The 25,308-nt window shown below is 39.7% G+C and overlaps 1 protein-coding gene across 2 annotated transcripts in view; it reads left to right on the forward strand.

The window, feature by feature from the left end:
- The window catches only part of LOC137374624 (vesicle transport protein SFT2B-like), a 43,059-nt gene extending 18,231 nt beyond the window's left edge, over positions 1-24,828 (forward strand). The window contains exons 3-8 of one of the 2 annotated variants that reach the window (XM_068041032.1): positions 5,944-6,029; positions 7,785-7,866; positions 13,885-13,920; positions 14,015-14,073; positions 17,247-17,276; positions 21,386-24,828. In XM_068041032.1, the coding sequence (XP_067897133.1) occupies positions 5,944-6,029; positions 7,785-7,866; positions 13,885-13,920; positions 14,015-14,073; positions 17,247-17,276; positions 21,386-21,425 (333 nt within the window). In that variant the 3' untranslated portion in view covers positions 21,426-24,828. The remainder of the gene's footprint in view (positions 1-5,943; positions 6,030-7,784; positions 7,867-13,884; positions 13,921-14,014; positions 14,074-17,246; positions 17,277-21,385) is intronic. The other variant, XM_068041033.1, reaches the window with a different exon arrangement.
- Positions 24,829-25,308: the final 480 nt, after the last annotated feature.

Raw genomic sequence — 25,308 nt, forward strand, 5'->3', positions numbered from 1 at the left:
AAACATCAGAGGAATGTATGATGGCATTAAGAGAGCTTTTGGGCCAACCATCAAGAAGATCGCCCCCCCCTCAATTCTAAATCGGAGGACATAATCACTGACCAACACAAACAAATGGACCGCTGGGTTGAGCACTACCTAGAACTGTACTCCAGGGAGAATGTTGTCACTGAGACTGTCCTCAATGCAGCCCAGCCTCTACCAGTCATGGATGAGCTGGACATACAGCCAACAAAATTGGAACTCAGTGATGCCATTGATTCTCTAGCCAGTGGAAAAGCCCCTGGGAAGGACAGCATTACCCCTGAAATAATCAAGAGTGCCAAGCCTGCTATACTTTCAGCACTACATGAACTGCTTTGCCTGTGCTGGGACGAGGGAGCAGTACCTCAGGACATGTGCGATGCCAATATCATCACCCTCTATAAAAACAAAGGTGACCGCGGTGACTGCAACAACTACCGTGGAATCTCCCTGCTCAGCATAGTGGGGAAAGTCTTTGCTCGAGTCATTCTAAACAGGCTCCAGAAGCTGGCCGAGCGCGTCTGCCCTGAGGCACAGTGTGGCTTTTGTGCAGAGAGATCGACCATTGACATGCTGTTCTCCCTTCGTCAGATACAGGGGAAATGCCGCGAACAACAGATGCCCCTCTACATTGCTTTCATTGATCTCACCAAAGCCTTTGACCTCGTCAGCAGACGTGGTCTCTTCAGACTACTAGAAAAGATTGGATGTCCACCAAAGTTACTAAGTATCATCACCTCATTCCATGACAATATGAAAGGCACAATTCAATATGGCGGCACCTCATCAGACCCTTTCCTATCCTGAGTGGCGTGAAACAGGGCTGTGTTCTCGCACCCACACTTTTTGGGATTTTCTTCTCCCTACTGCTTTCACATCTGTTCAAGTCTTCTGAAGAAGGAATTTTCCTCCACACAAGGTCAGGGGGCAGGTTGTTCAACCTTGTCCGTCGAAGAGCGAAGTCCAAAGTATGGAAAGTCCTCATCAGGGAACTCCTCTTTGCTGACGATGCTGCTTTAACACCTCATACTTAAGAGTGCCTGCAGAGTCTCATCGACAGGTTTGCGGCTGCCTGCAATGAATTTGGCCCAACCATCAGCCTCAAGAAAACAAACATCATGGGGCAGGACGTCAGAAATGCTCCATCCATCAATATTGGCGACCACACTCTGGAAGTGGTTCAAGAGTTCACCTACCAGGGCTCAACTATCACCAGTAACCTGTCTCTAGATGCAGAAATCAACAACCGCATGGGAAAGGCTTCCATTGCTATGTCCAGACTGGCCAAGTGAGTGTGGGGAAAATGGCGCACTGACACGGAACACAAAAGTCTGAGTGTATCAAGCCTGTGTCCTCAGTACCTTGCTGTACGGCAGCGAGGCCTGGACAACGTATGTCAGCCAAGAGCGACGTCTCAATTCATTCCATCTTCGCTGCCTCCGTAGAATACTTGGCATCAGGTGGCAGGACTGTATCCTCAACACAGATGTCCTCGAGGCGGCTAACATCCCCAGCTTATACACACTACTGAGTCAGCGGCGCTTGAGATGGCTTGGCCCTGTGAGCCGCATGGAAGTTGGCAGGATCCCCAAAGACACATTGTACAGCGAGCTCGCCACTGGTATCAGACCCACCGGCCGTCCATGTCTCCGCTTTAAAGATGTCTGCAAACGCGACATGAAGTCCTGTGACATTGATCGCAAGTCGTGGGAGTCAGTTGCCAGCGTTCGCCAGAGCTGACGGGCAGCCATAAAGGCGGGGCTAAAGTGTGGCGAGTCGAAGAGACTTAGCAGTTGGCAGGAAAAAAGACAAAAGCGCAAGGGGAGAGCCAACTGTGTAACAGCCCCGACAAACACATTTTTCTGCAGCACCTGTGGAAGAGCCTGTCACTCTAGAATTGGCCTTTATAGCCAATCCAGGTGCTGCTCCACACACCACTGACCACCTCCAGGCGCTTACCCATTGTCTCTCGAGATAAGGAGGCCAGAGAAGGATGCAGTGTCATGGTCTGTCTATTATGTGACTTCATCTTTTTGAGGAGAGATTACTGTTCAGTTCTAGAAGGGGAGGGACCAAGTAGAGATGAGGAAGAAAGAAGTTAAGGAGGGGTAGACTTGAGAATCTAGTTTAATATGTGATGAAGGATAGAGGAGAACCAGAGATGCTGAATGTGGTTAAAGACAGTGAAACAAATTGGAAGCAGAAGCTCGGATCATTTTGATACTGCAGCAGAAGCATTGATTCTTGCATACAGACTAAGTAATAGCTAAGAGTCCTTTGGAAAATTGTAAGTTATGTGGACACTGAAGAGTTTCAGGCTAAATCATTAACTCAGTCAAAATTATGGATGGTCTCTCCCATGCCCAACATAGGATAATGTGAATGAAAGAAAGTTGCAAAGATTTGGAAGTGTGACAAAATAAATCTATCGTGTATATAATTATTATTAAGTAGTCCTGAATTTTCATCAAATTGACCATGTACCAAATCTCCAACTCAATTATTGAACAATTCTCATAAAGCCGCATCTAATTACTTGTTAACTCTTTTCTTTAATGTGTTCTAGTTGTGAAAGTGTATTTTCTTCAAGTTTTAAGTCAGAAAAATAAGTTCAGTTATGTTATTTACAAGCCAGAAACTCCTAATGATTTGATCTACATGTTAAGTTTATTTTACAACTTTGAAATGTGTGCACTTGGGATTTGAAGAATGTGTGGAACCAAGAACACTTTACCATAGTTTTTAGTTTCTTCCGAGGGTACTACTAAACCAAATATGCTCTAGCGCCAAATAAAAATCATTATTAAAAACAAAACCTTGAGCAAAGGTATCTTCCATTAAGTTATCTTTAAGGCTGACCTGTTCCAGTTATAATTTTGGATGAGTTGAAAATTCACATAACCATGCAGTTCTTTTTGTGACTAAAAGTAGTTGTCAGAAAATGCAAATAGTCAACTTGCTTATTTTGAGGAGATGGGAATGCTACAAGTCACCACTGAAATCCTGTGTACCTGCAGCTGTGGTCTCCTCTTTGTCTCCTCTACTGCCTTTGGCACTCCATTCCATTCTTCTCCATTGGCTGTCCTCTGTGGCATTTGCTCTTTGTTCTGTTTTACCTGTCCCAACTTTAGGTACATCTCCAGTGGTTTCTCATAGTCATAGAGCTATACAACACAGAAACAGGCCCTTTGGCCCATTGTGTCCGTGCTGACCATCAAGCACCTAACTATTCTGATCCCATTTTCCAGCACTTGGCCCGTAGCCTTGTATGTTATGGCATTTCAAGTGCTCATCTAAATACTACTAAAATATTGTGAGGGTTCCTGCCTCTACCACCCCTTTAGGCAGTGTCTTTCAGATTCCAACCACCCTCTGGTGAAAATCTTTTTCCTCAAATCCCCTCTAAACCTCCTGCCCCTTACCTTAAATCTATGTCCCCTGGTTGTTGACACCTCTGCTAAGGGAAAAAGTATTTTCCTATCTATGCCCCTCATAATTTTGAATACTTCAGTCAGGTCCCCCCTCAGCCTTCTCTGCTCTAAGGAAAACAGCCTTAGCCTATCCAGCCTCTCTTCATAGCCAAAATGCTCCAGCCAGGCAACATCCTGGTGAATCTCTTCTACACCCTCTCCAGTGCAATCACATCCCTCCTATAGTGTGGCAACCAGAACTGTACACAGTACTCCAGCTGTGGCCTAACTAGCATTTTATACAGCTCCATCATAACCTCCCTCCTACAGTTAAATCTAGTATTCCCCAAAATTTCAGCCTTGATGTCATTCTTTTTATGCCATCCTTCAGAAGTAGCATCTGTAAATACTGAGTCCACTTTCACTGTATGCTGACATCATATGACTCTATCTCAACACCATTATCATTAACTACATACTGTTGCTGTGCTATCCATCCACATAGCTGACAAAGTCCTGGATTGGCTAAACTTTCATACAGCTCAAAATAGACTAAATGGAAATTCTTATTTTGGTTCTCAGCAGCACCTAGATTCTTCCTCCATCTTCTGTTGAACCCTGATCTGAGCTTTAGGTTTTTAGACCCGAGTTAGATATTTCTCTTGTGCTTTGAGTGAAAAATCATTCCAGTAAGCAAGTATTTTCTCCATGCAAGCTGGAATATGACTTTATACCTACAGTGACCAATTTGCATTGATTAGGGGTTTGACCAGAAATAATCAAGTTACTAGCCTTTTTGAGTTCTTTGGAGGAAAGAAAAACCACCATCAGATTGAAAGAATATGCGTTTTCAAGTTGGCAAGCAGTGAATAGTGGAGTGCTGCAAGTGCAGTGCTGGGGCCTCGGCTATTTACAATCTATATTAATGACTTTGATGAAGAGACAGAGTGTAATGTATCTAATTTTACTGATGTTACAAAGGTGGAAAAGTAAGCTGTGGGGAGGACACAGAGGCTGCAAAGAGATATAGGCAAGTTGAGTGGGCAACAAGATGGCAGATGGAGTATAATGTCGGGAAGTGTGAAGTTACACACTTTTGGCGTAAGAATAGAAAAGCAGAATATTTTTTAAAAGATGTAAAACTTAAAAGTGTTGATGTTCAAAGAGACTTGGGTGTACTCGTATAAGGAACACAAAAAGTTAGCATGCAGGTAAGGCAAGCAATTAGGAAGGCAAATGGCATGTTGGCCTTTATTGCAAGGGGATTGGAGTACAGGAATAATGACGTCTTGCTACAATTGTACAGGGTTTTGGTGAGACCACGTCTGAAGTACTGTGTGCAGTTTTGATCTCCACATTTAAGAACGGATATACTTGCACTGGAGGGGTTACAGCGAAGGTTCACTAAATTGGTCCCTGGGATGAGGGGGTTGATCTATGATAGGCTGAGTAAATTAGGCCTAGATTCTCTGGAGTTTAGAAGAATGAGAGACAATCTCATTGAAACATACAAGATTCTGAAGGGGCTGAAGGGGATAGGGTTGACACTGAGAGATTGTTTCTGCTGGTCGGGGAATCTAAAACATGGGAAGACAGTCTTAGGATAAGGGGCCAATCATTTAGGATTGAGATGAGAAATTACTTAAAGGGTTGTGATTCTTTGGAATTCTCTATCTCAGAGGGTTGTTGAATGCATTTAAGGCTGGGATAGAAAGATTTTTGGTGTCTCGGGGAATCAAGGGATATGGCGGGCGGGAAGGTGGAGTTGAAGTCCAAGATCAGACACGATCGTATTGATTGGCAGAACAGGCTCAGTGGGCCATATGGTTTATTCCTTTTATTTTTTGTGTTCATTGTCAGAACTATGCAGTTTAGACTATAAACTATTACATTTTTTACAATTCATTTTCGGGATGTGGGCATTGCTGGCGAGGTCAGCATTTATTTCTCAACCCTGCACTGTCGGAAATGCTGACCTTCAGATGAGACGTTAATCCAAGGCCCTGTCTGGTGTCTCAGTTATTCTAGTTTCTTGGTCAATGTTTATCCCTCAATCAACATCACAAAAACAGATTATCTGGTCATTATCACATTGCTGTTTGTGGGAGCTTGTGTGCAAATTAGCTGCTGTGTTTCCTACATTACAACAGTAATTGCACTTCAAAAGTACTTAATTGGCTGTAAAACACCGTAAAATGTCATGTGATAATAAGATGATCATGTGGCAGGCCATCTTCTTGGACAGCAGCATTCGTGTGGTGAAGGTGCTCCTGCACTGCTGTTAGGTAAGGAGTGAAACTGACTTTTTGCAACAGTAAAATGATACAAAAACCATTAAATGCCTAGCTCAGCTGTCAAAACCAGTTGAGACTTGTACACATTTCCCTCCCACCCTCATCTCAAGTTTGGAAAAAATAAAATTGTTTTATGTTCTAAATTTGCATTTAAAATGTGTACATTGTTGTAATAGTTCATGAATGTTTTGTTTACAAATGCAATTCTTTCTCAGGGTGTCTGTTTTCTCTGGATTCCAAAAAGAGGGTTAATACTTTTCGCTATCTTTTATAGCATTGGAAACATATCATCCATTGGTAGGTAAGTAAGTATTAGATTATAAATGAATTAGTATTAAGCTGTAGTACAATCAGAACAAACTTGCAGCTTTTTTTAACCATTTGTCAGATTTGTAAAATGGCTGTTTGAGGCTTGCAGTTCCAAATAAACTTTATCTGTAAAGATCATACTTTAAGCTTAATTCTTGGCTTATTTTATATATATATATATATATATATATATATATATATATATTCGTTTCAATCCTTTTAAATACTGTAAATTAAATCCATTCTCAATCTTTTGATTTTGTGATGTTTTATGTTGAACAATTTTCAAAATTTAGTTCAATGAAGGATGGGGATTTTTTTTTTGTATTTGCTTTTTGAGTGTTTTATTGCTGTGAATTGTGCACTTAAAATAAGAGATGTCAGTGCTTTTATTTTCACACTCTAGTTTTGCCAGGCGCAGAATAAAGCTCCCTTTTTGCTGTGCCCCAACCATGTGACTTAGCCTTAGCTTCTTGGGAGCCATTGTGCTCCATGAATGTGATTTATTTTCTCAGTCTCCATTTTGGCTTTGCTATCACATTTCTGAGTGAAACAGTTGAAACTGAGGTGAGACAATTCAAACTCGCTTGATTTGGATTCATGCAGACTGTTTTTACATCTTGTCGCTCTGGGATGAATTTAAAATGGGTCCATTTTTGTTTAAAGTAGGGTCTACCAAGAAATTCTTGGTCCTGATAATTGAACTTCATTATGGAATGGTTGCTTTGCTTCATGTACAACAAAAAAGCACCAACTGGAATTTAGAAGCTTGCAACTTGTGGAAGTGTTGATCAACGCAAGTCCTTTGTAAAAGGGTTAGTTTAAGATCACTCATCAGACTTGTTGAAAGGCATAAATTCCAGTGGTATGTCTTCTGGTTGTGCGTAGTTACTCAAAATTAATGTTGGCAGGCATGCTCTTTGATTGCAAGGAGTATCACAGCTCGATCGTGACCTCTGCAATCTTTATGTGCACTTCTGGCATGGGGGTGATGGTTAAAAGTTAGACACAGGAACTCCAACTGGTTTTCCACTGCCTATCCCAGGGACAGTGAAGCCAATTATAAAATCCTGCTGCCCTGCAATTGCTGAGATCAGCTAACTAAGCACAAGGATTAAATCGGAAAACATCCTGAATCGTCTGGCTCAGCTGCTTGGCTGCCTTATTAACCTGATCCATGGAGGTAACTTCAGAAAGTAAAATTTTTAATAAACTATACATGAAGATGATTTTTGAGTAAGTACTTGCCTGAGTAGTTTTCTACACAAAATTTGGCATTCGTAAGTGCTTCTGTACTGTGCGATGCTAATTTAAATTGTTAAGGAGAATGTTTATTTCTCAAAAGCAAGTGTCACCAATTAGTAATAACTGTAATACTTTCATAAGGCTTCGTTTTGAATAGATTGTATTTTTATTCTGGTAATCCTGCCAGATAGATACAATAATGTTTTGGAAACTAAATCAATGTTCAAACTGAAAACACGATTGGAATGTTTAAAAGTGTTTAAAACTCTTTTTTTTTGTAGGGTAATAGAACAGGTTTTCAAAATTCATCTTCCACTAGATGTGTTGTAGGAATTTATTCCAGCTTAAGGTTGTTCTTTCTTTCCTGAACAAGTTCTCACATAGTATAGGAACCAGCTGTGTAGAGCTTTGTCCCTCAAATTATTGCATTCCTCTCTTCCTCTTAAAATTGCAAATTATATTGTTGTTGTGACATATGTTATGGTTTTGTTTTTCATCACAGTACGTTGTTCCTGATGGGACCTGTCAAACAATGCAAAAAAATGTTTGAACCAACACGATTAGTTGCTACCATTGTGATGCTTGTAAGTACTCAAATACTTTTTTCGTTATTTCTCTGCTTGAGCTGTTGTGAAGTCTCCTTTTAGTACCCCAAAGCACAATGCTCTTGTACGTAATTATATGTTTAATCTAATTTTGATTTAATTTTATTTATCTCAGTTAAAAAAGGAGCTTGAATCAGAAAATGAAATGAGGCTAGTTATCTGAAGAGTGCTTTTCATCATACTAAGAGGAGCACAACATCAGTTTTCACATATATTCTGACGACACCACCTCTACCTCAACACCACCACCACCCCTTGCGACCCCTCCACTGTCTCTAAATTGTTAGACTGTTTATCCAACATCCAGTATTGGATGAACAGAAATTTCCTCCAATCAAATATTGAAAAGACTGAAGCCATTGTCTTCGGTCCCCGCCACAAACACCATTCTAATACTACCGATTTCATCCTCCTTCCTGGCAAATGTCTGAGGCTGAACCAGACTGTTTACAACATCAGTCTCATATTTGACCCCGAGATGAGCTTTTAGTCACAGATCCACACCATCACTAAGACAACTTATTTCCACCAAGTGACATTGCCCATCTCCGCACCTGCCTCAGCTTTTCTGCTGCTGAAACCCTTATCCATGCCTTTCTTACCTTCAGACATGACTCTTCATGCACTGCTGGTTGGCTTCCCACATTCTACCCTCCATAAGCATGAGGTCATCCAAAACTCTAATGCTCATGTCCTAACTCATGCAAATTTTATTGACCCCTGTGCTTGCTCCCAGTTAAACAATGCCTTGATTTAAAAATTTTCATCTTGATTTCAAATCAGTTCATGGTCCATCCTCCACCCCCCAGCTGTATAGCCCTCCGAGATATCTGCACTCCTCTAATTCTGGCCTCTTGAGCATCCCCGATTTTAATTGCTCCACCATTGGTGGCTGTGTCTTCAACTGTCTAGGCCCTAAGATTTGGAATTCGCTCCGTAAATCGCGCTGCATTTCTACATCACTTTCTTCCTTATGACGTTTGTGACAAAAACCACACCTGCCAAAATGAAACACATTAATTTCATCATGTGGAACATTATTTTTGAACTTTACTGGACTTGAAATAACTTGGCCAGCAGGTTAATCATGTGACTAGCTCAACAGTGGCTGAAAATATGGCTGCACGTTTACATTCTAAAAGACAGTTGCCTGAAGAAGACAATGGGAGTGCCTCTCTGATTCAATGAACCAGATGGATTTTTGATCAAGAGACATTGAATGTGTAAGAGCCAGCATTCCACTGCCCTGCCCCCTCTCTTCCACCTCCCACCCCGAGTGTGTCTGCTAAGCTTGGGGGAGATCCACAAACCTTGTCGGAGAGGTTGGTGAAGATTTGAATTTGAAAATGAAAGAGAAGGAAGGTCTCTCCCTATCTCTCTCTCTCTGTCTCAAGCAAAGTTCCAGGGACCCACGGAGGTAACTTAAGCTTCAAGACAGAACACCAGCGAAACAAGTTTGAAAGTGTACACTGGACCCCAACGAGAACTGCAAGACTTAACTTCAATCAAAGACTTTGCATCAACCCAAAGCCAGTAACTGAATTGCAGCTATTATTTCAAACCTTTCCCCTTCTTTCACCTTCTCTGTTTCTATTTGTGTATATGTTTATCGCATTTGAATGCTAGCGTCGTCGCGTATTCTTAGTAGTTTTAACGGAGTTAGTTTTAAGGTTAATAAACTTACACCTTTTTTAAATCTGAGAAAACCTGTCTGGTTTTTTACCATTACAGTTAGAGAGCAGAGAGCAAGGACTCACTGAGAGGGAAGCTAAAACACGGTGCTTTTAAAAGTTAAACCCTGTTACAGATAAACCAGGAAGAGGCTGAGGGGGGGATCCCTAGACCCCTTTCTCACTTGGTTGTATCATGTTCCCTAAAACCTAACTCATTGACCAAGCTTTTGGACATCTGACCTAAAATCTCTTATGTGGCTCAGTGTCATATTTTGTTTTGTAATGCTCCTGTGAAGTGCCTTAGGTTGCTTAATTACATTAAAGATGCTATATATCTACACATTGTTGAAGGAATAGCAATGGGCATAATCATATTTCCACTTGACATCACAGAACAGGTTCAACTTGTATGATTTTTTTCTTCTGGTTCAAAATTTGTTTCAAGTGGTTTAAATAGAAAATGATAACTGCCTCCAGAAATGAGGCTGATGAAGGATCTTCCCTTACATGCGTAAGGGTTACGGTTGTACGCCACATAATATCAAATTCACAAAATACATTTGAGATATTATCCCTTGAAATCATTCACTCCTGGACGATATCAATTATTCCGGTACATACCATTCCTGTGGTGATCTGCTCCATGAACAGTACATTTTCATCTGGGTATTTATTTTCATGGAGAATTTATATTTATTTTATAACGCCACTATTTCTAAGTATTATAGAACTAAAAAAAAAAATGCTTTAAAATATAGATCATATTTACATTTATCACTTAAAAACAAAAAGGCACACATTACCAGAGCAATCCACAGTGGAATATACCAAACAACTGAGCACTTCTCATCAAAGCTATGCTCACATTTTAATTGGACCATCATTTTTATTTTCCAATAATCGTTTGGTACGAAATGGCCTGTTTCATACGAATGTTTCAAAGATGACAATTATACAATTATCCATTTCAGAGGGTTAACTGTATGCAGTTATGTTTGTGTAATTTACCAAACTTCAATCTAAATGATCCTCAGCTTGTTTTTTAAAGTAATACTTGCCAAGTCAATTGAATCTGAAGTGATTTAAAAAAAAAAAAAATTTCTATGCTATTCACTCGTGATATTGCATCACAAGGGAAGGAACTGAAGCTAACATCCATTTATTCCAAATAATTGAATACAGATGAAACAGTTTGGATCAACCAGAACTAAGTATGTCCAAGAGCACTTCTTTTTCAGAGAAAGGGAGGAGAATTATTTTCAAAATGTCACAAAAAATTTTTTCTCTCCTATGTTTAAAACCGTGTGCCTTTAAGACACTTTAAAAACAGTGTGTTAGCAGATGCACCTGTTTCCTAGGCCACAGCAGGAGAGAGAGAAGGTACTGTAACTTTTAACTGTGGATAAAGACTGGCTTCAACCAGTTTGAACTACAGTCCAGCGAAGCGTGCTCTGAAGGAAGAAGCTGTCTATCTTTCTTAGCAGGAAAACCTACATTTATCTTCCGGCTCTGTATTGCCTAAGGAAAGAAAAAAAAAACCATGGATAAAGAACATTTGTCTTCAAGAGGGACTCTGTCCTTTGTTTATGTTTGCTGGAATTCTCTGTAAAGTTTCTACTGAAAAACTACCAATTTTAGAATCCAAATAGACCTGTGGCTATACACCTTGTTAGAAGAACTGTGAGACGCCTGCTGCAACCGAAGTGCTTCCAATGCCTATCTATTAAAAGACTGTCTCATCGAATTCACCTGGAGACTTCGAGTGGCATCTGATTGTTCTAATCTGGGAGACCTCACCAACCAGGAATGTAACTTACCAGGACTTACAATCCAGGACGTATTTTATTCCTAAGAAATACTACTTTTAAAACCAGTTAACAGTTGCTTTATGAATGTATGTGTGTGATGCATTAGGGTTAAGAGAAAATAAGAAGTTATAAAGCGTTTAGACATAAATTTATCTTAATAGTATTAAGATTTCGTTTATTATTAAATAGATAATTTGTTGTTTAAAGATACCTGGTTTGGTCTGTTTTATTCTGGGGGGTTACTAAAGTGCTAAATTTGGCAAATTTACGGAAGGTGGGAAAATTTTAATATGCTGTGACCTGTGGAGTATTGGGGCTGACTTAACAGTGCATTACTCCCACCTCTGTCATAACAAAAAAGTGTGAAAGGGATAATCAATCTGTAAAATTGCTATCTCTTAGTTTACAGTGTAATTTATTCAAATTTTGATGAAGGATGAAATGTTTTATATTTGCATATTAAATTTGAATGAATTGTTGCCTGAACTACTTGAACCAGTAAAGGTACAAACTTGTAAATAAGTAGAATAATAACTTAAATGGAACCCATTGTTTCCAGTGGGCCGCACAGGCCACGCGCAAGTCGGCTCCTTCAATATACCAAGTATGCACAGCCATGCAAAAAAATTAAAGGGGCCATACATTTAAATAAATCACCCGTGCACTCTATTTAAAAAAAAGAGGGACTGTTGTAATGGAACCCATGATTTATCTTGTGTTAAGTGTTTTGAAACATTTTTGTATGCCAGTCTGGAGCTGCAAACATGGCAGAAAAACGTTTCCTATAGAAACTGACTGGATTTTGCTGTGGTACTATTAATGGTGAAGCTATCAGTAGTCACTGATATTACAAGCCAAATCTGATAGCAACATCTGGCGTCTGCAAGTGTGCTGTTAAATGTGGAAATCTAGACGTTGCTGATAGACATACCCTGCTCTTCCACAGGATGAGCAGTTGCAGTCCTCACCAATAGACTCGGTACTGAAATCACTGTCGTGCCATGAACTTAGGGTACTTGCCCACTAATTCCACACTAAAGACAGCTAAAAAGTTAGATCTGGTGTCTTTAGGAGAGAGTGAGTTTTTAATGGCATAATAAATGATAATTACTGCTGAACAATCTATGGCATTGAAAAATGAATCCTGCAAGTGTGGAGTCTCATCCTCTCAGAAGGAAATTAATGTTGCAGGTTTAAGAATTTTTTTTTACTTTCTGTTTGTTGCTCATCTCTCCATAATGTATTCCCAATCTTTACTTCACTGTCTCTATAGCACTTAAATTTAATTTATATTTTCTGCTTTTACTTCATACTTTAGACTCTACATGTCTCAGTGAAGATTCTTCAGTCTGATTGTCTGAAGGTCCTTGCTGTTTTGTGCCCTAGTCACAGACGCCACTGATCCCCTGTGGATGATGACGTGCTGAAACAGACGCCCAATGATAGATAGTTAGTCTGCGCCCTAAACCCCATCAAAACTTCATTGACACTTGCCAATGAGGTGAACACTGATAACAGGAAAATCTGGTCCATTATGTAGATCCATTATAGAGCTTCTTTGTAGCAACACATTTTTGGACGTATGTAGCAATAGCACTTTTGAATTCTGGACTGCTGTAAGTATGAAATGTTCTACCATTAGTCAAAATCCTAAAATTATCCTGCTCTGCAACTAGGTACCTGAAATTAGGCTTTTTAGGTCAGTCATGTTTTCAAGCCTGCTTTGAGTCTGGTCAGCTTTACATGTAGTGTAGATATATTCCTTATTATATACCTTAAAGCATTGCATTTGCTCAGTCAGTAAGGCCATATCAAATAAACAGTAGTACAGAGCTACATAGTGTAAATCAGAATATTTCCATATGTCACTGTGTTGGGTAGTGGCAGTGGGAAATGCACTAGTGACGTTTTGCTATGGGTCTTTCCCTCTGAAATATACTTAAAATTATGTCCCTGATTGAAGGTGGATCTTATTGCTGGTATGTAATCTCTCGGCTTTATTTTATTTATTTTAAAACTGTTTGCAAAAATCTTCAGGGCACAGCTGATAATTATGTAAATTTCCTGTTCCATTTTCGAACTTCACATTTTTTAAAACGTCATTAATTTGTGCTATTTTATTCATAAGGGTTGGTTTATGACCTAAAAAGGTTCTATCACCTTGCCACCAAATTTCCCATCGCCTATATTTTTATAATCCCACTTCCTGTTCAAATAAAGTATAAGGGGCCAGAGATGAATACACAGATAGTTAAGTTCTCAAGGTTAAGCCTGGTCATTCACAAAGATTTAAAGTTTCCAAGGCTCTGAAAATACAACGCTTTGGAGAAAATGTAATTCAATCTGCCTTTTATTCTAAAAACTGCAAATTTGGGTTTGAACAGTGATTAACAAAAAGTTTGTCAGTATAATAACTTTCTTATGAAGACCTAATTAGCAAATATATGCAGAAATACTGAATGCAGTAGGTGTATTCAGAGTGCCATTATCTCAAAATGTGAAATCTTTTCTTGCAGGTTTGCCTTGTGTGTACACTATGCTCTGCTTTTTGGGTATGTTTCATTTATCCTCTAAATACAAAAAAATGTTTGGGGGAGGAGGTTCAATTTGTGAAATGATCTAATTCGTCTTCACTTTTGATTACAGTGGAAGAAGGCAGCACTTGCTTTGATATTTTGTGTGTTGCAATTCTTTGCTATGGCCTGGTAAGCAGACATGTTTATGCTGATTTTTAAAACAAAAAATATTTTATGTACATGGTTTTTGTCCAGTTGCATGCATGACATAACTGCTATGCTTGTTTGGTACTTTGCTGGTCATTGACTATAAATGAGATGGCTGATGCCTGGTTTTCAACTGGGTGCATTGTTAGGGATCCACTTCAATAACCTTTAGGACACAGCTTGGCTGAACCTGATTTTCCTGGCTGAGAGTGAAAGCATCATTGTCAGAAGGTTAATTTTTAACAAAACATTGATTTTAGACTACCACTAAGTAATTAATGTTTGCAAGTTTTAAATTGCATGCATTTCTAATCATAAGACTTAGTAGATTTTGTAATATATTATTCCAATATGAGAAGCATTAAGATTTCGGCATTAGATGCCAAGCCTGCTATACGTTCAGAACTGTACAAACTGCTTTGCCTGTGCTGGGACGAGGGAGCAGTACCTCAGGACATGCGTGATGCCAATATCATCACCCTCTATAAAAACAAGAGTGACCGCTGTGACTGCAACAATTACCGTGGAATCTCCCTGCTCGGCATAGTGGGGAATGTCTTCGCTCGAGGCGCTTTAAACAGGCTCCAGAAGCTGGCTGAGCGTGTCTACCCTGAGGCACAGTGTGGCTTTCGAGCAGAGAGATCCACCATTGACATGCTGTTCTCCCTTCGCCAGCTACGGGAGAAATGCCACGAACAACAGATGCCCTTCTACGTTGCTTTCATCTCACCAAAGCCTTTGACCTCGTCAGCAGACGTCTCTTCAGACTACTAGAAAAGATCGGATGTCCACCAAAGCTACTAAGTATCATCTCATTCCATAACAATATGAAAGACATAATTCAGCATAGCGGCACCTCATCAGACCCCTTTCCTGTCCTGAGTGGCGTGAAACAGGGTTGTGTTCTCGCACCTACACTGTTTGGGATCTTCACCCTGCTGCTCTCACATGCGTTCAAGTCTTCAGAAGAAGGAATTTTCCTCCACACAAGATCAGGTGGCAGGTTGTTCAACCTTGCCCGTCTAAGAGCGAAGACCAAAGTACGGAAAGTCCTCATCAGGGAACTCCTCTTTGATGACGATGCTGCATTAACATCTCACACTGAAGAGTGTCTGCAGAGACTCATCGACAGGATTGCGGCTGCCTGCAACAAATTTGGCCTAACCATCAGCCTCATGAAAACGAACATCATAGGACAGAATGTCAGAAATGCTCCATCCATCAATATCGGCGACCACGCTCTGGAAGTGGTTCAAGAGTTCACCTACCTAGGCTCAACTATCACCAGTAACCTGTCTCTCGATGCAGAAATCAACAAGCGCATGGGAAAGGCTTCCACTGCTATGTCCAGACTGGCCAAGAGGGTGTTGGAAAATGGCGCACTGACACGGAACACAGAAGTCCGAGTGTATCAAGCCTGTGTCCTCAGTACCTTGCTCTACGGCAGCGAGGCCTGGACAACGTATGTCATCCAAGAGCGACGTCTCAATTCATTCCATCTTCGCTGCCTCCGGAGAATCCTTGTCATCAGGTGGCAGGACCGTATCTCCAACACAGAAGTCCTCGAGGCGGCCAACATCCCCAGCATATACACACTACTGAGCCAGCGGCGCTTGCGATGGCTTGGCCATGTAAGCCGCATGGAAGATGGCAGGATCCTGAAGGACACATTGTACAGAGAGCTCGCCAATGGTATCAGACCCACTGGCTGTCCATGTCTCCGCTTTAAAGACGTCTGCGACATGAAGTCCTGTGACATTGATCACAAGTCGTGGGAGTCAGTTGCCAGTGATTGCCAGAGCTGGCAGGCAGCCATAAAGGCGGGGCTAAAGTGTAGCGAGCCGAAGAGACTTAGCAGTTGGCAGGAAAAAAGACAGAAGTGCGAGGGGAGAGCCAACTGTGTAAAAGCCCTGACAACCAATTTTATCTGCAGCACCTGTGGAAGAGTCGGTCACTCTAGAATTGGCCTTTATAGCCACTCCAGGCACTGCTTCACAAACCACTGACCACCTCCAGGCGCTTACCCATTGTCTCTCGAGACAAGGAGGCCAAAGAAAGAAAGATTCCAATATTTTATTTTATTTATTTAGAGATACAGCACTGAAACAGGCCCTTCGGCCCACCGAGTCTGTGCCGACCATCAACCACCCATTTATACTAACTCTACAATAATCCCATATTCCGACCACATCCCCACCTTCCCTATATTCCCCTACCATCTACCTATACTAGAGGCAATTTGTAACAGCCAATTTACCTGTGAACCTGCAAGTCTTTGGCTGAGGGAGGAAACCGGAGCACCCGGCGAAAACTCACGCGGTTCACAGGGAGAACTTGCAAACTCCGCACAGGCAGTACCCAGAATTGAACCCGGGTTGCTGGAGCTGTGAGGCTGCGGTGCTAGCCACTGCGCCGCCCTATGAGAAGCATTAAGATTTTTGCTGTTTTCTATTGTCACTTTCAGTACAAATATATTACTGTAACCTCAAAGGATTACACAATGTTTGCTTTGTCATTAGCTCATACCAATAAAAATACCAGATGTTCTTCACCTTCTCTGGTGAAGATGCCAGCTTGAAGGATGAGTCAACTCACATTGTTTATTAACTTGCATTCTTTTTATTAATGTATCTAATGTTAATCATAATGTAAATGCCTTGCTACATTTGCTAGTTCTCATATTGAAAAGCTCTGTAGAGTGTATGAATCACCTTTTGCAGACATCCAATCGTACCATTTTTATATGTAGAATTTTTGACCAGAACAATCCGTTTTTCAAAGCTCTGGACCTAAACGCATTCCATTAGCTTTCATGTGTTTACAGGTTATTAATATTTACTTGCACACTTCACTCTTGCCTTTTGGAATTAATTAGAATTTTTTTTTTTACTTCTGAGCAGCATAAATAGAAAATATTCAAACCTGAGGGGAGGAGGGTACGAAAAAAAGAAGCTGCAATCTTGAAAGAAAGGATTATATTCTAGCAGACTGTCAGTGCATGAAGTGTGTTAATGGATATAGAAAAGTCTATTAATGGGCCTGTCCTTTATTGTTGGCTGAAATGGGATTGTTTCGAAGAAGCTATGAAGAATAAATAGTTGTGCGCTATTCATACAATAATTGTAGTGACTCTTGTCTCCCTCTTTTTGTAACAGGTATAGTATTTCGTACATTCCATTTGCAAGGTGAGTTGTACAATACTAATGAACTGTAATTACTGTGAATCTGAAATAGAAATAGAAAATGCAAGAAATACACAAGTACATCAGTCCTAAAGAGAAAAGACAGTAATATTTTGGGTGCACCCTTCAGAACTGAAAATTGAAACATGATAAACAAGCCCTGTAAGAGTTGAATAAAAAAGTTTCCTTCTAAATTCTGATGCCTGAGCTTTCTGTATTTTACCTCCAAGGCAAAAATGTACCTAGCCAACTGTCATCAATCTAAGTTAATGCATCAGGTCATCAGAACCCATTCTGAAAATTCATACTAAGATTGCTGCACAACTATTCAGACACTGTGCTTGCATTTTAAAGAAAAGCACACAAGTAATTTATTAGTCAGACATGGATTACAAATCTTTCAGAATTTTTTTTTAAAAATTTGTTTCATGAGATGTGGATGATGCTGGCAAGCCAGCATTTATTGCCCGTCGCTAGTTGCCCTTGAAAAGGTGGTGGTGCGCTGCCTTCTTGAACTGTGCAGTCCATCTGGTGCATGTACACCCATAGTGCTGTTAGGGAGGAGGTTCCAGAATTTTGACACAGCGACAGTGAAGGAACGGCGATATACTTCCAAGTCAGGATGGAGTGTGGCTTTGAGGGGAACTTGCAGATGGTGTTGTCCCACACGTTTGCTGCCCTTGTCCTTCAAGGTGGAAGAGGTCAGGGGTTTGGAAGGTGCTGTCAAAGGAGGCGTCGTGAGTTGCTGCACTGCATCTCATATATAGTATACACTGCTGCCACTGTGTGTCAGTGGTGGAGGGAGTGAATGTTTAAGGTGGTGGATAGGGTGCTGATCAAGTGGGCTGCTTTGTCCAGGCATTGAGCTTCCTAAGTGGTGTTGGAACCACATTCATTCAGGTAAGTGGAGAATATTCCATTACACTTCCATCTCATGCCTTGTAGATAGTGGACAGGCTTTGGCGAGTCAGGAGATGGGTTACTTGTCGCAGAATTCCCAGCCTCTGACCTGCTCTTGTAGCCACAGTATTTATGTGGCTGCTCCAGTTCAGTTTCTGGTCAATGGTAACTCCCAGGATGTTAGTGGGAGATTCAGCGTTGGTAATACCGTTGAATGTCAGGAGGAGATGGTTAGACTCCCTCTTGTTTGAGTTGGTCATTGCTCGGCACTTGTGTGGCGCGAATGTTACTTGCCACTTATCAGCCCAAGCCTGAATGTTGTCCAGGTCTTGCTGCATATGAACACTGGCTGCTTCAGTATCCGAGGAGTTGCAAATGGTACTGAACATTGTACAATCATCAGCGAATATCTCCACTCCTGACCTTATGATGGAGGGAAGGTAAAAGCAAAATACTGCGGATGCTGGAAATCTGAAACAAAAACAAGAAATGCTGGATTCACTCAGCAGGTCTGGCAGCATCTGTGGAAAGAGAAGCAGAGTTAACGTTTCGGGTCAGTGACCCTTCTTCGGATGGAGGGAAGGTCGTTGATGAAGCAGCTGAAGATGGTTGGGCCTAGGACACTACCCTGAGGAACTCATGCAGCAATGTGCTGGGGCTGAGATTTTTGACTCCCAACAACCACAAGTATCTTCCTTTGTGCTAGTTATGACTCCAACCAGCGGAGAGTTTTACCTCTGATTCCCATTGACTTCAATTTGGCAAGGGCTCCTTGATGCCATACTCGGTCAAATGCTGCCTTGATATCCAGGGCAGTCACTCTCACCTCACCTCTTGAGTTCAGCTCTTCTGTCCATGTTTAAACCAAGGCTGTAACGGGGTCAGGAGCTGAGTGACCCCGGTGTAACCCAAACTGAGCATCAGTGAGCAGGTTGTTGCTGCTTAAGTGCCACTTGATAGCACTGTCGATGACTCCTTCCATCACCTTTGCTGATGATCGAGATAGACTGATGGGGCAGTAATTGGCCGGATTGGATTTGTCCTGCTTTTGTGGACATGACATACCTGGGCAATTTTCCACATTGTCGGGTAGATACCAGTGTTGTAGCTGAAAGGTGATTGACCTGAAACGTTAACTTTTTTTTCTCCACAGAAGTTGCCTGAGCTGCTGAGTATTTCCAGCATTTTCTGTTTTTATTTCAAATTTCCAACATCCGCAGTATTTTGCTTTTGTCATCAACCTAACCTTTATGAAGTTTGAAAATATGCTGACAAAATCTATCCTGCTAAGTTGTGGACATATTGTTAAAAATGCTGTAATATTGTAAATCTTATTTCTGAATATACACTGCATTATATTTAAGAGAAAATGTACTGTAGCTTTGAAGCTAAATTCCTCTTAATTCAGGGGACAATGCTTGTATATTTTTGCTTTCATGGAAGTGAGTGTGAGCAACCAACTCTTGTATTCAACCTATCTCATAAGTTATGCATATAAAATAGTCTGTTAGCTTAGCTCGTTTGGTAGAACTGTGGTCTCTGAGACAGAAGGTTGTGGGTTCCACCCCAGGAGTAGAGTGCATATTCTAAATTGAAACCTTGGATCTATACTGAAAGAGTACTGCATTGTCAGAGATGCCATGTTTCAGGTGAGACTTGATGCCTGTTGAGGTGATGATGCCATGACACCTTTTGCAGAAGAACAGTGCATTTCTCCTCATGTCCTCGCCAATATACATTCCTCAACCAGTACAACCAACACTGATTAACTGGTCCTCCATTTCATTGCTGTTCATGGTATCCTGCAATGAGCAAATTGGTTGCCACCTTTTCCTGTGTAACAACAATTGCACTACAAAACCAATCTCTGCAGTACAGTTAATAAGAAAGCACAGCACATTCCAGCTGCTATTATTCAAACAGGTACATTAATACAATGTTTAATGCCTATCTTTTATTACTTTTGCAACAATATCCCCATACATATGGTTTGTGCTGTTCCTGCTGCCTTCTCATCAGGGTCCTATTCTTTCTCATCCATCCCTTTTCCCTCAGCGGCAGACCTCACTGTCATTACCATGTGCTGTTGTGTACTTTCAGGTTAATTGTGCATATAGCTTCCCTGCTATTCATCATCTGTTAACTACCTCACCGCCCCACCCTAACACTTTAGACTGCAGCTATTGTCAAAGGAGATCCTGTTGGTTGTATGAAACTGTTTTGATAAATGTCTGTCTCCTATGAAAATTTATAATCGCTTGAAAGTTTAGATCAGTCTACAAGGGCTGAATTTTACCAGCCCTTCAACATTGGGGGTCGTGGCGGGGGGGCCCGTAAAATACTCAGAGGCGGCCCACCAAGACCCCTGATGTCAACAAGGCCTGGCCACATTTCACTGGCAGCAGCGAGGCCTTAGTGCGGCCTCTGCTGCTGTTCGGCGGTGGGGCCTTCATTTACATAATAAAATCAATGCAAATAAATTTACATCTACTTACCTTGTCGCGGTGGCCTTCCCACACCAATATTATGGCCGCTAAACGTAAGTCCCGCGTCTTCGGAACTCCGTTTGGGGGAAACCGCTCCAATTGGTTGTGGGGATGGTGAGAAGGGGTTGAGGGTCAAATGTTGTGAAGGTGGGGAGTTAAAGTTCATTCTTTGAAAAATTGGTTTTCTGGGGGTAGAGGTAGTTTTATTTATTGAGAACTTATGGGGGAGGGGCGGTGGGAGAGGGGATTTGCACTGATAATGAAGCTTAAACTTTAATGTTTTAACACCTGTACCTTTTAAAAATGGTAATTAAAATGCAGGGCTTGAGGCCCTTTAAAAATGGCACCAGATGCCGTTGCTGAGGATGGAGCAGCTACCGCCTCTATTTAAATGAGTCCCCGCACAAAATATCGTGGGGGCTCCGTGACAACGCATCTGCGCCTGAAGGTCGCCAACTTCAAAGCGCGCCACCACGATATGCAGCGTGCTAATAAAATTCAGCCCCATTTGTTAAAAGAAAAAATTCTACTGGGATAGATGCCTTAATCCTGGCGTAAGTTATATTTTGATAAGTTTTAAATTGTTACATAATGTGAAGTTTTAAATAGTTTGGGAAGCATTTTAACCCGTTCTGAACACACTGTTCAGAAATATCAAATATTGTTTTTTTATGTGATGAAATGCAGCAAAGTATGAAGTAACATTTGAATCTCTCTCTTTTACAGAGATGCAGTGATAAAATGCTTTTCAACATGCATGGCATGAAAACTGTGAATCCTGAAGATGGAGCTTTGCATTAAGAGTGGGGCATCTGTTATGTTTTTCGTACCTGTTTACACAAAATCACAAGTTTCTCTTGAGTGTCTTAATATGTGCCTTTGTAATGCATGCTACCATTAATTCTATCTCTTTCTTGAGGCATAACTTCATACTCACAATGGGAAAATTTACAAATATTGGTACACATAATCTGTTAGTTTCTAATTTCTCCATTATTTAAAAAATAATCAACATTATCCTAAAAATAGTGATGTAACATTTTTAAGTAACAGTATGATCAATACAAATTCATACTTTGATCACCATATGACTATTCAGACACTGCTCAGTTATTTTTTTTTAAAAAGCACCCAAGTAATTTACTAGTCAAACATGGATTGTAAGTCTTTCAGAAATGCTGCTACAACTATTACTTTTGCAAATGCATCCAGGGTTTGTTAACTTAATTAGTGAAATTACAAATGGAAGAAATTGACAACACTGCTGATTTTTTTTTTTGATGTTGATCAATTGTGCTAAAACATTATTTCTTGCATACTGGCCAAAGAGTGTGTTTTTGGAGTAGTAACCTCATTGCCTTAATTATGTGGGTAACACAAATCCTTTTGATATTGAAATGTGTGGTTTTTACAAAAATGGCTAAGAAACAACGAATGCTAGTATTGAGCCCAGTGACAACTCCAGGTTGGTTGTGCACTATTGAATCAAAAAAAAAGTTTGTGTATTGTAATTGACCTGTTTAATTTCCAAAACAAATATCCAGTGATCATTAGAAACTATTTACATTTGAAATAAAGCACCAACAATAGTGCCTTCTTTTTGGGGAATTCAAGCAGATACATTCCTGGTCTTCAGCTACAGTCTGCCATGATTGGGCTATTTTCAATTTACTGATATCTAGAAGTAACTTTTTTAATGCATTTTTACGACCTATTAGATGTTTTGTGTGAAGGTTACAGATGTGCCTTTTGTATCAATATGATTTACATCTATAATATACTTACAAATATTACCATTCTTTTTATGGCAAATGCAAGCTGAAGCTGGCAGAATTCTGTATAAAAGTTCTTGGGATTTACATTGTTTTTGCTGCATACTACTGCAGGCAGTCTGCTAAACACCTTTATGTTAAGAGATCAGAACTGCATAAATGTATAATTTCATTGGAGGAAAATTAATAGACATGTTCAACATTATAATATTTTGGTAAGTACTTTTCAATACTAATCACTTCTAAAGCCTGTAATTTTGGTGAACTGCATCTTTAACTATTACATCATCAAACCCCCCCTCCCCACCGCCACTTCCCCATAAGAATATATTTAACAAAAATGCAGTGATCATTAGAAATGATTTAAATCTCAAGTAAAATGCCAATAATAGTGCTTGCTTGCAATGGGTTTATGTTTATGAACAGGATAGATGCTTAGCTATTCCAATGAAATGCCAATAATGTGATCTGCAACAACATAGTGTAAAATTTTGTGCAGCGTGTTGAGTTTAGGATCTTCCATTCTGATCATGAAGTTTTGACTTTATAGAACCTTGATTGAAGTGAATAAGAAAAATTTCCATTTTGAATTTTAATAAAAGTTGATGGGGATCGGGTTAATAGATTATTCTAGAGATAATGTAATCGTGGCTGATGGTTTTTATGGAAATAATTATAGATTGAGGCAATTTTTGAGATCTAGGATGACTAGGTAATGTTTTTAGTATGTCAACAGTTTGCTATATATACAACTACTTAATCAGCATTTTTAACATAACATACATCCCAAGTTTCTTCATAGTTGGGTTGTCTGCTTGTTCTCTTTCATGTTTTTCTTTTTGTTTGCTCTCTTGCTTTTCCCCTCTTTTTCTATTATCTTTTTTATATATTTAGTATGAACATTAAAATATTTTCAATGTTCTACTGTATCTGTATGTAATCACTGAGATTGTACGTCAGTTTTGTAGTAAGTACTCTCGACTCTGCCTGCATTTGAGCAATGAGTGCCTTAGAGCACATGTGAATTTTGGGATTATGAAGTGCTGCTTTGTTTACAACCAAACTTAAATCATGATAACATTATCATAAATACTGTTAAACGTGAAATCTTTCAAGAAGATCAGTTTTTGACTTTCTATATTTGACTATTGAAACTTTACTAGTCTATTAATCACTTCGAGAGCATTTGAACACTAAACTATATTTTGTATTAGGTAGTCTAATCATAGTTGAAAAAGAAATTGAAAATACATCTTTCAAAGGTATTTTTCAAGGACACTGAAGCCAAATGTTGTACTTGTTACTACTTCAGCTGAACTCGGATCGGCTGGAGAACAAACCTTTTGAGTCACCCTAGTTTATAAGGCTCAATATCCACTGGACCATTATGGAAGTCTGCAATACTGCCTTTATTAAATATTTCTTTTGTATGTGGAACAATGGGAGGAGCAAAAAAGTGTTCCTTTATTTCCCTTTATCATTTGGGTTCTACTATTTGGGGTTTCCGCCTTGTTGTTCAGTGACAATGAATGGTAGATAAATCTTAGAGTAGGTGCAAAATCTATTTTTCAAAACCAAAAGTTACATGTTTATAAACACATGGGTGAATATTTTCTTGAGCTAATAAATATTTGTTAAATTTTTCTTAATCTAGTATCCATATCATTTGAGCTTTTGGTGAAATACTTTACGCTTTTGACATGAAAATGCTACTCTATTTGTCTATTGTGTGAATTATTTGCCATGATTATTTGTTATTATTTCAAAGGATAGTATTTGTACTGAGTATGTATGGAATACTATTTGTCTTCTCCTAGCACCATTTTTCTATTTCAAATCTTCTTTGGATAAATTTATTATGTAATTTAGAATGATTTTGGGAGCTCTAATCCTCAAATTCAAATTATTTATAGTTAACTGTAATTTGTTTCCAAGAAAAATTGCAGAATAATGTCCTAGAATTCCATTTTCAACATCAACTAGTTAAATGATGGAGGGATTAGAGAGGGTTTTTAAGCTGTCTCTATCTCCATTGATTCAAGACTGCTATGTATATACTGGCACTTCTTGCATGTAGAGGCAGCTGCTTCAAGCTGGAATTTAATTTTGTGTTCACCAATTCTAGATTTTGTACCAGTATGTTGAAAGTTCTGGTATAATTTGTGTAAATGGTGGTTATATTTATAGAAATGTTAATTCTGTATTTGCAATGTATATTTCGGAATCACAACTTGCATTTTGATGGATATTCGTGTGGCAGTATAGTTTCAGTTGTGTATAGAATAGATTAGTACCAGCTAGTTTTCGCAAAAATGCAAAACCTGTATACACTGGTTTTATTGCTCACTTTGTATAAGTGCAGCATGTGTTTTCATTAAAGTTGTTTTTCTGGCTTCATCTCATTGTATCAGAATACTTATTACTTTCCTGAGTGGAATAAAAATCATTTTTAGTCAGATTAATTCCAGTAGTTTTTTTGTAGATGGAATGGCTTCAACTTTTTTCAAATACCCAAGGAGCCCAAGTTGTTCATGGAATATTACAAGGGGCATTGCCTCTTTTTCAAAAGTTTTTACATTAAATTCTTGAATAACATCAGACATTTTTTTAAAAACGTTGCTATTGCAGAGCTTCCATTGAGTGATGAAAAGCTAAAAACAGTGGAAATCCAAAGTGACTTGGAGGTGCAGATACATAAATCATTAAAAATGAACAGGCACAGAAAATAATCAAAAGGTCGAATGGAATGCTATAATATATCTTGGGGGTAAAAGTCATGCTTCAGCTATACAAATCCCTGGTTAGATCACACTTGGGTTACTGTGAGCAGTTCTGGGTACCACACCTTAGAAAAGGTCCATTGGTCTTGCAGGGAGT

This window comes from Heterodontus francisci, chromosome 10 (assembly GCF_036365525.1).
Source record: "Heterodontus francisci isolate sHetFra1 chromosome 10, sHetFra1.hap1, whole genome shotgun sequence".
In the NCBI taxonomy this organism is placed as follows: domain Eukaryota; kingdom Metazoa; phylum Chordata; class Chondrichthyes; order Heterodontiformes; family Heterodontidae; genus Heterodontus; species Heterodontus francisci.